General features: G+C 43.1%; 1 protein-coding gene across 1 annotated transcript; it reads right to left on the bottom strand.

Annotated features, from left to right (window-relative positions):
• Positions 1–6097: 6097 nt before the first annotated feature.
• On the bottom strand, positions 6098–9799 carry tmem81 (transmembrane protein 81). Its single transcript, XM_072448627.1, has 4 exons — positions 9599–9799; positions 7876–8018; positions 7191–7306; positions 6098–6225 (listed from the first exon to the last, which is right to left on the bottom strand). Exons 1-4 carry the CDS (start codon positions 9797–9799, stop codon positions 6098–6100), a joined length of 588 nt encoding a protein of 195 aa, XP_072304728.1.
• Positions 9800–13185: the final 3386 nt, after the last annotated feature.

Raw genomic sequence — 13185 nt, 5'->3', positions numbered from 1 at the left:
CAGATCTAAAAATTGTTCCCATTTGATCAAAACAAGTCCGATTAGGACCAAATTTGAATCAGTTGTTCAACTTTCTAGTTTGGACCAGTTTATGATGACAAAATTGAAATGGGCGCGATAGCGCCCCCTACAGAGTGACCTTTAAATTAACATTGAAGGTCAAAAATTAGTTTTACCAAAATTGTCTAAACTTTACCCAAAATTCTACTTTGCCGTCCCAATCACAAAAGCCAATCACAAAAATGCCAATTTTTTTACGGCGTAGTCGTAGCGATGACAGAAACCTCCCATGTTATCCCTATGGGAAAACCACAAAATCTCTCAAATTACCACATTTTTATGTTTTACACTTTAACGAAGTCCTCCTAGTGCGTTTTGCCCACCAACCTCAAAATCGGTGTACGTCCTCTAGACAAGTGGTGTATCTAAAGTTATCCAAATTTTAAGGATAACTTTTACGGTCTCTGTGCGACGGAGCCGCAAACGTTTCCCAGAATTCTGACTATTTGGCCTTCAGAGTGGTCTATAAACAATAGAGTTTTTCCAAATGACATGATATTTTGAACAAAATTCTAATTTGCCATCCTGATCATAAAAGTATGAGAGCCAAAGTCATATTTTGTACGGCGTAACCGTAGCGTTGACAGAAACATCCCATGTTATCCTTATGGGAAAATCGTAGAATCGCTCAAATCACCACATTTTTACGCTTCACACTTTAATGAACTCCTCCTAGGGCGATTGTCCGATCAAGTTCATATTTGGAGAATATCATCTACACAAGCGGAGCATCAAAACTTATCCATATTTTGATTCTAAGTGCTACGGTCTCTGTGTGGCGGACCCGCAAATATATGTCAGAAATGGGAAAACAGCGAAATCTCTAAAATGACCACATTTTTACGCTTCACACTTTAACGAACTCCTCCTAGGGCGATTGCCCGATCAAGCTCATATTTGGGGAAAATCATCTACACAAGTGGGGCATCAAAAGTTAGTCATATTTTGATTTTAAGTGGTACGGTCTCTGTGCCGTGGAGCTGCAAATATACTGTCACAAATGGGAAAAACGCCAAATCCTTGAAATGTTCACATTTACGCTTCACACTTTAACAAACTCCTCCGTGGGCAATAGCTCGATCAAGCTTTACTTTGGGAAATATCATCTACACAAGCGCGGCATCAAAAGTTATCCATATTTTTATTCCAAGTGCTAAGGTCTCTGTGCGGCGGCGCAGCAACTTTGACTGACACTTGTGTTCATTTGCACTGGATTGGCCATGTCCAATGTGTCCCCGTCTGTCAAGTTCTTTTTTAATTCAACACACAATAAGGGCGCCATCTTTATCAAGTCGAAAGCGCAGAGTCGGAAGGCCGGCGGCCCGCGAGGGCCGTTGGATGCCGCTTGCGGCTTTAATTTTTATTGTTCTTCTTCAGCGCTTTGAGCTCTAATTTGACCCGAGGTCAACTTTGGCGTAAAGCTACGAAATTTGGGACACGCATTCCTCTCGTGAGGACAAAAAAAATATATTATTGTGGCCACGCCCCCAGACTTACGCGCTCGTCACTCCCCATTCCGTCGGGATGCCCCGCCCACTCCCCATAGACTTCCATTGATTTGAGCAGATACAAGCATGGCCCATGCCTGCGGCATGGATTCTCGCGTACAGGACGATGCCAGGAGGGTTTTTGGAGGAATGCAGCGCTTTGCGCTGCTGTTGTCAACAATTAGTGAATGGGCTACGCCCATTCACTAATTGTTGACTGTTTCTGTCATAGCAGGAGTAAGTATGCATGATCCATGCCTTCGGCATGGGCTAGTTCACTGTACTTGCCAGGGGCGACGGGTGCGCCCGCATGTTTGGTCAGACAGTTGCAACGCTGCCTTCGGCAGCGTTGCGGGAGCAATAGGCCCTCCGCCCTGCTGGGGCTCGGGCCTAAATATAAACTCAGATATTAATACAAAATACTCAGTCCTCACCAAACGCTGACATTGTGGTGACAAACCGCCGTATTTACAGTGGCGATAACTTTATTCGTTGAGTTAACAAACTTAGTAGAATAAGTTTTTGTGTCTCATATCTTTAATATTTGACGTACTGCTTTATAAAAATGTATATATTTAAGTATTGCATGTCTTCAGTCAGGGTACAACATAACCCTGCACTTTCTGCTATTTCCATAATCCTGTCTCTCTGTGTCCACTCTGTTTGGGCTGATTTTGCATACACATATTTACCTTGAGTCAGACAAAATGGGTTATCTTCAGATGCACTGTACCGCCCCCTTTAGATGTGGCTCCATTCTTCTCTGCTTTGTCCCTCTCACGTCATTGATCGCTCTGGAGACGTCCCATGTAGTGATTGCATTTGACGTTCTCTTTGTAAATACTAATCCATGCACAGGGCGTCACGAGCCTTTAATACAGTTATTTGTGCTGGGAAACCATTACACCTGTCGGACACAAATTGGACTCAAAGCGATGGAAGGAAGTGTCTAACTGTGGGACAGCTTTGAGCAGAGCATAAATGTATTACAGAGGGATGATCACTGATTGCATTTGTGTAATTTCCCCCGAGTCTTTGTTCACCCCAGCTCCTCCTCCTCCGTCACCAGTGGATTTGGTCATCACACGAGGAGTAGCTCTTTGCTTTAAAAGGTCACACGTTATGCCTGTGAGACTGTTTTGAGAAAATGCTATAATGATTTATTATCATCAAAGACTGGATTGTTTGACATGATGAAACACTGTTCAATTGTTTCTGCAGCTAAGCTTTTCTCATTGAAAATAGTATCTTCAACATGTTACAGCGTTACCATCATTGTGTTCAAAGTCAATTATCTTTTTAAAGAAGATATATTGTAGTGTTGTTGTTAGTTTTTTTTTCACAATTTGTTCATTTTGAATTGCAATATTGATCAAAAAGCCCTTAATCGAATGAGGCAAATTACATTTGGTTCAAATCTCCAGTTAAAAAATAGTGAGCAGCTGATTTGTTTGAAAATTTGAGCTGAAATGGCTATAACGTAAGTACAGATCTGGGCTGGGATAGGGGGTATGTGTAAACGTGACGTTTCTGAGCATGGATGTCGTGAATGTAGAACAAGAAGGAAAATCATGCTCAGGTTATTCACCAAGAGATAAGTCTGTATTTCAACTGTCTGTTGTCTGACCACTGCTGATCCTGATACTCACCACTGCAGCGTGAAAACTTCACACCACAACTTTCTCCAGTGTAACTCAGCCAAGAAATGATTGTCTTTGGCCACAGAAACAAAGAGAAAGCATTAGCGGTCACCTCCAGTGTCTCACTCTAAAACTTACACATCAAGTTACAAATCTGGGAGTAATAATAGACTCATTGATCAAATTAAAAATATAGTGTCTAAACCAGACTTGGAGAGACACACCCATGAACGCCGCTTTCCTTGCTCTGTAAAGCACTTTGAAATACAAAGTATGAATTGTGCTCCACAAATAAACTTGCCTTCCTTGTCTTGTGCTGACAGTTTTAGTCATCACCATGACAGCTGTTTGTTTTACAGCAGGTATAAAAAAGTCTACATGTTTTCCACCTTTAATGTTACCTATAACCAGTAAGATTCAGTTGAATTTATTTTTAATCTGGGGATGTAAAACTTTGAAAAAACAAAAAGAATGAAATTGCGTAAGTGTGCACACTCTCTTATAACTGGGGTTGTGAACCAAACCCGTTCAAAGTCATGTTCAATAGGAGTCAATACACACCGGATAACCCCCAATAAAGTTCAGCTCTTCTAGTCGGCTTTTCCTGACAATTCCTCAAAGCCATGATCCACAGAGAGCGCCTAAAGCATCAGAGGCATATGGTGGAGGGAATTATGAACAGTTCCAAATACCAGTCAATGTTGGCACAAACCTTCAGGCTTCTGCTGGAAAGCTGAAGACAAAGTGGAACTTTATCTTTCAGCACGACAATGACAATGAGCATGGATCCAAATCAACAAAGGAAAGGCCCAGCCAGAGCCCAGACCTGAATCTGAATACAATAATATCAATATTTTTTGACTCCCCCCTCCCCAAAGGGTTTCAACAGAATCGAGCAGGTTATAGGCCACATTAGAGGTGGAAAATGTTCAAAACTGATTTATCTTCTATCCAATTTTTTACATCACAAAACCTGGCCTTTAATCAGCGGTGTGTAGACGTGTCACGTCCACTGTACGCTCTCACACTATCACTGTGCGCTCTCACACTATCATTGTGCGCTCTCACACTATCATTGTGCGCTCTCACACTATCACTGTGCGCTCTCACACTATCATTGTGCGCTCTCACACTATCATTGTGCGCTCTCACACTATCACTGTGCGCTCTCACACTATCATTGTGCGCTCTCACACTATCATTGTGCGCTCTCACACTATCATTGTGCGCTCTCACACTATCACTGTGCGCTCTCACACTATCATTGTGCGCTCTCACACTATCATTGTGCGCTCTCACACTATCACTGTGCGCTCTCACACTATCATTGTGCGCTCTCACACTATCACTGTGCGCTCTCACACTATCACTGTGCGCTCTCACACTATCATTGTGCGCTCTCACACTATCACTGTGCGCTCTCACACTATCACTGTGCGCTCTCACACTATCATTGTGCGCTCTCACACTATCACTGTGCGCTCTCACACTATCATTGTGCGCTCTCACACTATCACTGTGCGCTCTCACACTATCATTGTGCGCTCTCACACTATCATTGTGCGCTCTCACACTATCACTGTGCGCTCTCACACTATCATTGTGCGCTCTCACACTATCACTGTGCGCTCTCACACTATCATTGTGCGCTCTCACACTATCATTGTGCGCTCTCACACTATCATTGTGCGCTCTCACACTATCATTGTGCGCTCTCACACTATCATTGTGCGCTCTCACACTATCATTGTGCGCTCTCACACTATCATTGTGCGCTCTCACACTATCATTGTGCGCTCTCACACTATCATTGTGCGCTCTCACACTATCACTGTGCGCTCTCACACTATCATTGTGCGCTCTCACACTATCATTGTGCGCTCTCACACTATCATTGTGCGCTCTCACACTATCATTGTGCGCTCTCACACTATCACTGTGCGCTCTCACACTATCATTGTGCGCTCTCACACTATCACTGTGCGCTCTCACACTATCATTGTGCGCTCTCACACTATCATTGTGCGCTCTCACACTATCATTGTGCGCTCTCACACTATCATTGTGCGCTCTCACACTATCATTGTGCGCTCTCACACTATCATTGTGCGCTCTCACACTATCATTGTGCGCTCTCACACTATCATTGTGCGCTCTCACACTATCATTGTGCGCTCTCACACTATCATTGTGCGCTCTCACACTATCACTGTGCGCTCTCACACTATCATTGTGCGCTCTCACACTATCATTGTGCGCTCTCACACTATCATTGTGCGCTCTCACACTATCATTGTGCGCTCTCACACTATCATTGTGCGCTCTCACACTATCATTGTGCGCTCTCACACTATCACTGTGCGCTCTCACACTATCATTGTGCGCTCTCACACTATCATTGTGCGCTCTCACACTATCATTGTGCGCTCTCACACTATCATTGTGCGCTCTCACACTATCATTGTGCGCTCTCACACTATCATTGTGCGGTCGGATTGTACAGGCGTTGTCTTTTCTTTTGCAAAGTGATGAAAACATTTGTTATACATTGAGCCTGTTAAGTAGAACGAACATTGGCCTATGATCAGAAGCAGGAACCACACGCCTGCAAACACACAACAGAAATAAAGGAAATCACATTTTAAATATGCAGATTGGGTCGTCTGTTTTTTTTTTTATTTCTTGTGGATAGGTCCAGTAATTACAGAGAAATGAACTATAAACCAGCTCAATAAATCTACAAATTGACAAATAAATTACAATTTCTACAATAGAACTGTTCAAACTGTTAAACGTAGCAAGACACAATTGACTGGAAATCCGAGGTTACGGTGGGTTTGGTTGAGGCGGTCACATCTTTCCTGGTGTGTCCACCTAGGGCTGCGTGTCCACCTAGGGCTGCGTGTCCACCTAGGGCTGCGTGTCCACATAGGGCTGCGTGTCCAGGTCAATGTCATCAGGGAGAAGCACTCGCACTCCCCAGTAAATCTTCTTCAGTCTCCTAAAGGCAGCACTTTGCACAATACAGCAGTACGTACCTGCAAAGAGACACAAAGAAATCCTCCAAAAAATATATGCCATAGTTTGGACATAATGTTTTTGACATTGGCGTGTCAGACCGGAAATAAATCGGTCAAAAGCAGGAAAAAACAATATATAAACCAGGAATAAACTGGGTTGAAACTAAGGACTAAAATCATTTACATGACCTGTAACTCAATCCAATCATCCAGGTGCACTATGTAACTTCTCTAGTGGAGGATGGGGCACTGGCCTGTCTCCGTGGAGATGTCATTGCTCTGCCTGCAATGCTCCACTTATGGAGACCAGGAGGTGGCACTACCAGGCCACCTCTCATTGTGCCCATTGAGAACACATGTTTTTCAAGATAGATTGAAAAAAAAAAAAATGAAATTGCATAAATTCAAGCTTGATACATTTAAAGCCATACTAAAGAACATTCCAGGCAAAGCAATAGCATTTCCATGGAGACAAGAAAGTGGCAGACCCCTCTACCAGAACAGTTACATAGTGTTACCTACAAATATTAAACAGAACCATAAAATATATACATCCATTTAAATGACCTCATAGTGCCCCAGCTGTTTTATCTGGGGAACAGATTCAAATCCTTTTGGAATGTTGAATAGACCCATCCAGGAGGTGTGTTTGGAACAGCCTGGTAACAGTCCATCACATTCATTTGAATGGGGCAAGAAAAAAAAGGTTGTTTACACAGGGTGCATCAGATTTGCCAGCAAGAAACCAAGAACATCTAACTTAAACCTATATTGTTTCTAAAGTTGATGTATTACTGAAAAATGTGTGGGGAATATACAATTTACTGTTGTGGCCAGCTATATTTTTGGTGCATTTATGTCTTGAATAATGTTAGCTTCAAGAAATGTGTATTAAGAGGTTGTTAGCATGCTAATTGCTAAGAGTGATGATCAGACAAATCTCTCCAACACGTGGTCAGTCAGTACATGTGCAGGGCTCATACCTGCGTGCTTCTCTTCAACAGGGTCCAGTCGAAATCGCCCCATATTCGGGACAAACAGTTTGGTGAACAGTGAGTCGACTGAGGTGATGACTCCTGCAGCGTATCGCCACGACACGCTGTAACACATCACATCATGCTCGGTTCACTGCTTTTGGATCCACCCTTTTCTCATGGCGTTGTCAGAAGTATCACATGCCGGCCTATCCATGGCTTTCAGAGTGGTGACGGATTTGAAATGTTGCAGTAGCAATTAACATTTCAAAACCAAACAAGATACATTTGAATCAGAATCAGAATCTCACCTATTAAAGACGATGCTAAATCTCATGAATATATTCCAAGTGGCAAACAGAAATATAATGATGGCCAGTGATAAATGATGTCTAAATAATGTATAGCATGTAAAATAGAAATAACATTTTCTATCAAATAAATTGTAGGCCTTTTGGAATAATTGGTAAATGATAATTAATCTGTGTGGAGTTTGCATGTCTCTCTGTGTCTCTCTTATCTGCTGTTTGATATCCTCAAATCCGTCAGTTCAACTATTGTGTGTGTATATACTATTTTTATTTTATTAGTAGGGGTTGTTGTTTTTTTACACCTTAACACCAAAGCAAGTTCCTTTTTTTCTGAATTGTGTTCACTGACACTTTTTCTGGTTCTGAAATCATAATGTTCTCACCTCCAGGTGTAGATGACCTCCTTCATGTCCTGCCCCACACAGTCCAAGTCCAGCTTCTGTCCCGCTGTCACAGTCAGAGTCCTGAGCCCGCAATCCCACTTCTTTACGCACTCCACCCAATGCACTCGGCAATCCTTCGTCACCTAAGATAAGAATACAGCAACATTTAGAAAAGTTAAAGCATTTAGCATCTTCTCTGCACTGATGAGGACGGAAGCAGTTCAGATTTGACTAAAAGCTATAGTTGTTATACTATTATATTTAAGATTTTTCTTACAAATGTTTATAATTTTATTTCCTGGTGCTCTGGTTTCCAAGAGGAAAAGTCAGGGTTCCAACTCATTTTGCTGTCACCAATGATAAAAGTAGATAAAAGTAAGACCTGTGGTTGGTAGCAAAAGGTTAAACATTTGTTGTGGAAAACATCCTTCCATTTTTGCTTTAGCTGGCTAATGTTCCATTGCTAATCAAACACCAGTGTCCACAACTTACAACAAAGCTCTAGATGTTGTAACATTTAGTCAAAGGGCTCAAACAATTAACAAAGTGACAATCAGATTTTTAACCATAAGAGTTGTTTTCCCGACTTGTTTTTCAATTCATAAAAATATGTTCCCGAGGACCAGTGGCCCCCAGCAAACAACACAACCAGCTGCTTATTAACATGGCTGCCACTGGTAGTTATTGCAGGTGCTGAACCCATGTCTGAGGAAATGTAATTACCGGTACTTGTAATTAGTCTGTTGTAGTCTAAGACATTGGTTCTCAAACTGGGGGGTCCTATTGACTATTGCAGATGTATGTAACTCTTAAATAAGCCTTGACTCCCTTCAAATGCAATGTAAATGTATATTCCTGCTGGAATGCAGCAATAGGTGGAGATGTGTCATAGATGTCAACTGTTACCTGGCAACCATACCATAAACAAGGGCCCACATCTGATATAAATTGACAATAGTTACAAATTGATGAATTGACAAATAATCCTTAATAATATCTCAATTTTTGTTCAATTATTGTTTGAACTGTCAGTTAAAGTGAAAGTTGTTACAGCATTTTTGATGGAATGTCGCTTATTCATGATATTGTCCAAGCGGTTCCTGTAACTGTTTTACATGTATTTGTAGGCTTTTTTTTTTAGACAGGACAGCTTTAGCGTGAAATTGAGTTGAGAGAGAAGGGAGGACATACGGTAAACTGTCAGAGTCTGGATTTGAACTCATGACACTGCGGCCGGCTGCACGTGGAGCCTGGCTTCACCTTAACCACTCCACTGCACTCTTCCCATTACTTTTTGCTTTTATTTTTCATTTTTTTGTCACAAACTGCCACTAGACTGATGTAGAAATCCCACAATGTGTTTGAGAAAGTTGTGAGAAGCGGTGGTCACTAGACTGGTCAATATAGAGCTCTGAATCAAACGAAAAATGCAAAAATCCAACTTGTTTGTAGCATATAAAACATGCATTAGCCGAAACAATATTTAGAGTAAAGAAGTAAAGCGTTTCTGCTGTGAGTGAGAGGCATTGGGCGCTAGAGTGGACCGTTGGACATGTAACGTTATAAAGGTTAAAAACAGAACATTCTGGACCATCCCTGAGTACAGGTGGTGTTTCCAAGTGTTTCCACAAAGGAATTCAGCCTAAAGTGGCTTTGTTATGTTGGCGTAGCAGCCTATGAGCAATCGTGGTAACAATGTAAGAAGAAAACTGAAGGTATTTACCTCTGCAGGTATATCTTTTTGTACGGCTGCTTTGCTGTCTTTCAACTTGCACATAGTAAATGATTTGATGCCCGGCCCACAGGTGGCGCTGCAGGGCGTGCTATTCGTTGCCATCTCCTCTATACGGTCTTCTTCTTGTGAATCCCCGTAAAACAAAATAAAAAGCACCCACAAAACATTGATGCAAAACTTGAAAATCATTTTGCCAGTGTTTCTGTTGTAATGGCACTTCCGGTCGAGCGGGTTTGAATGTCAAGCAAGGGAAAAGTCTCGCCGCTGAAATATGCTATAAATTAGATTGATTTGTGTAAAATGTCCAATGTTCATGTGACCAACAAGTTGTTGTTGTTGTTGTGTTACTTTTAATGGCAGTTGGCAACCAACTTCTTTTTCTTCTTCTTTGCTGTTTTATGGCGGTTGGTATTATTGTTATTGTTGTTGTTTTAGTGTTACATTACCGCCACCTACTGTAGTTGAACAGTCAGACTCTTAGACTTTAGACTTTATTCTTCTTCTTCTTTGGCGTTTTATGGCATTTACCGTTGTTGTTGTTGTTGTTGTTGTTTTTATGGCGGTTGGCATCCAATTGTTGCATTACCGCTAGACTTTATTCCCGTACCGTCTTCAAAGTAAGCCCTTATGTGAGGATTACGTCATATATAGACAAGCTTCCGGAATAATACACTTATTATAGCTGCTACTATGACAACTAGAATTCTGAGACAATTCCAAAATGAATTTAACGTTCCAAAGATCTGCTTTGAAACGTTTGTAAATGCGCCTCTGCAGTTGGCTGCCAGCCGCCCTTAAACGCAACTTTTTTTTGCAGGAATTTTGGAGTCGGTGTGATACTGGACGGCGTCTCTATCACATGCAGGGTAGTGTCGGCAGGAACGCGGGGGAGGAAAAGGCCTTCGCCCGCATGAGGATTGGCCATACTGGACTCAAGTGGTCACTGAGTAGGACAGTCAAACATCCGACCGGTCTGTGTGGTCACTGTCGGGTGCCAGAGACTGTCGAGCACGAGCTGATTCTCTGTGAGGCTGATGAAAGAGAGAGGACCGGGTCGGCCTTGGGGTTTCGGAATAATGGGCGGGAGTTCAATCCATGGAACGTTCTTGCTCCAGTCACAAGGTGTGTGTGAGGCTGTAGTACTTACTTATGTAGCACAGGGTGTGTGTGAGGCTATAGTACTTACTTATAGCTCAGGGTTTGTGTGAGGCTGTAGTACTTACTTATAGCTCAGGGTTTGTGTGAGGCTGTAGTACTTACTTATAGCTCAGGGTGTGTGTGAGGCTGTAGTACTTACTTATAGCTCAGGGTTTGTGTGAGGCTGTAGTACTTACTTATAGCTCAGGGTTTGTGTGAGGCTGTAGTACTTACTTATAGCTCAGGGTTTGTGTGAGGCTGTAGTACTTACTTACGTAGCACAGGGTTTGTGTGAGGCTGTAGTACTTACTTATGTAGCACAGGGTTTGTGTGAGGCTGTAGTACTTACTTACGTAGCACAGGGTTTGTGTGAGGCTGTAGTACTTACTTATGTAGCACAGGGTTTGTGTGAGGCTGTAGTACTTACTTATGTAGCACAGGGTTTGTGTGAGGCTGTAGTACTTACTTATGTAGCACAGGGTTTGTGTGAGGCTGTAGTACTTACTTCTATAGCACAGGGTTTGTGTGAGGCTGTAGTACTTACTTCTATAGCACAGGATTGGTGTGAGGCTGTAGTACTTACTTACGTAGCACAGGGTTTGTGGTGTGGTTGTTGTTGTTGTTTTATGGCGGTTGGCATCCAATTGTTGCATTACCGCCAGACTTTATTCCTCAGACTTTTCGTAGTCCTCAGACTCTGTCGTAGTCCGTTGTTGTTGTTGTTGTTACAAAGCCCATGAGGTCATGATATGTCTTTGTGACTAGAATAGTTGTTGTTGTTGTTGTTGTTGTTGGTGTTTTATGGCGGTTGGCATCCGAGTGTTGCATTACCGCCAGACTTTATTCCTTAGACTGTTGTTGCTGTTGTTATTGTTTTATGGCAGTCGACAGCCGAGTGTCGCATTACCGCCAGACTTTATTCCCCAGACTTTGTCGTAGTCCTAAAAGTTGTTCTTCCAGTGCTTTGACAAAGCCCAAGAGGTCATGAGATGCCTTTGTCATTGTATCCTATAGAAGTTCTTCCTCAGAGACCAACCGGCTTTATTCCAGGGAGACTCTTCTTCATCTTCCTCTCCTTCTTTGACGTTCGGTGCTTCCACCGTACAGCTTTATTCTTTAGGCTTCATTCTATAGACTTTAATATTTCCACTGATGTCGCTGCTTGGTAGCCGTGCGTCTACGAGACTGGGCGAGGACAGGAGACCACCCCCACCCCCATCTCGTCACTCTGATCACTCTGACTCCCCAAAAGCAGACGTCCTCAGACTCTGTCGTAGTCCGTAAAAGTACTCCTTCCATTGCTTTGGTGTTACAAAGCCCATGAGGTCATGATATGTCTTTGTGACTAGAATAGTTGTTGTTGTTTCAGAGACCAACCGGGAATATGGCGGAGGAGAGTGGATCGGTGGTCGAAGACGTTCTGGACGGCGTGGAGGAGCAGCCTTTTCTGGCTGCACGTGCCCGGAAACGTAAAAAGTCCCTTAGCTCGTCCGAGGGTTCTGGGAATGAGCAGCAGGATGAGGCTGAAGCTATTGATATCCGGAGTGAGAGCAGAGACTGTAAGGTGATCATAAAGCTTGCACAGGATAGTGCATCCTTTAAGGAGTGGAATTCAGTGGCATTGTCAAAGAGCCTAACTGTAGCTGTGGGAGTGATCAAGAGTGCGAGTGTCCTTAGAGATGGCTCGCTGCTGGTCGTGTGCAAGGACGCGGCTCAGCAACGGAAGGCGATTGGAACTAAACGTCTGGGTGGAAAGGACATTCTTGTGTCTGATGCTGAAAGAAACACGGTCAGAGGAGTTATCGTAGGTGTCCCTACGGCGACGTCTGTGGATGAAGTTAAGGAGAATTTGACTGGAGCTACGGTGGTGGACGCTAGGCGGTTGAAGGTGACCCGGTCTGGGGTAAGATGTGACAGCTTGTCGGTAATGGTAACACTTGAAGGGAGGTGCCTGCCTAGTAAGGTGTTCATTGGGTACATGTGCCATGACGTTAGGCCATATGTTCCACCGCCCCTGCGTTGCTTTAAGTGCCAGCACTTTGGGCATATTGCAGCGGTCTGTAGAGGGAGACAAAGATGTGGTAAATGTGCAGGAGATCACGAGTATGGGAAGTGTGACGTGGGAGCAAAACTGAAGTGCTGTAACTGTGGGGAAGAACATAGCTCTGCCTACGGGGGATGCAGGTTTAGCAAAAGAGCTGCTGAGGTGCATAAAATAAAGGTCTCTCAAGGTATATCCTATGCAGATGCAGTCAAGAAAGTTTCAAGTAAATGGAATAAAGCCGGTTGTTGTTGTTGTTGTTGTTGTTGTTGTTGTTGTTGTTTTATGGCGGTTGGCATCCAATTGTTGCATTACCGCCAGACTTTATTCCTCAGACTTTTCGTAGTCCTCAGACTGTCGTAGTCCGTAAAAGTACTCCTTCCATTGCTTTGGTGTT

The sequence above is a fragment of the Eucyclogobius newberryi genome, unplaced genomic scaffold (assembly GCF_026437365.1).
Source record: "Eucyclogobius newberryi isolate DKJ021-1_F unplaced genomic scaffold, fEucNew1.0.hap1 SCAF_17, whole genome shotgun sequence".
NCBI classification, from domain to species: domain Eukaryota; kingdom Metazoa; phylum Chordata; class Actinopteri; order Gobiiformes; family Gobiidae; genus Eucyclogobius; species Eucyclogobius newberryi.
Note: the sequence above shows the minus strand (reverse complement) of the source record. Positions and strands in the feature narration are given on the sequence as shown.

Coding starts and splice junctions, on each gene's coding strand:
- tmem81 (XM_072448627.1), bottom strand. CDS start 9,799: ATGATTTTCAAGTTTTGCATCAATGTTTTGTGGGTGCTTTTTATTTTG. Junction 8,019..9,598: donor AAAAAGATATACCTGCAGAG/GTAAATACCTTC, acceptor TTCTTATCTTAG/GTGACGAAGGATTGCCGAGT. Junction 6,226..7,190: donor TGTTGAAGAGAAGCACGCAG/GTATGAGCCCTG, acceptor GTCTCTTTGCAG/GTACGTACTGCTGTATTGTG.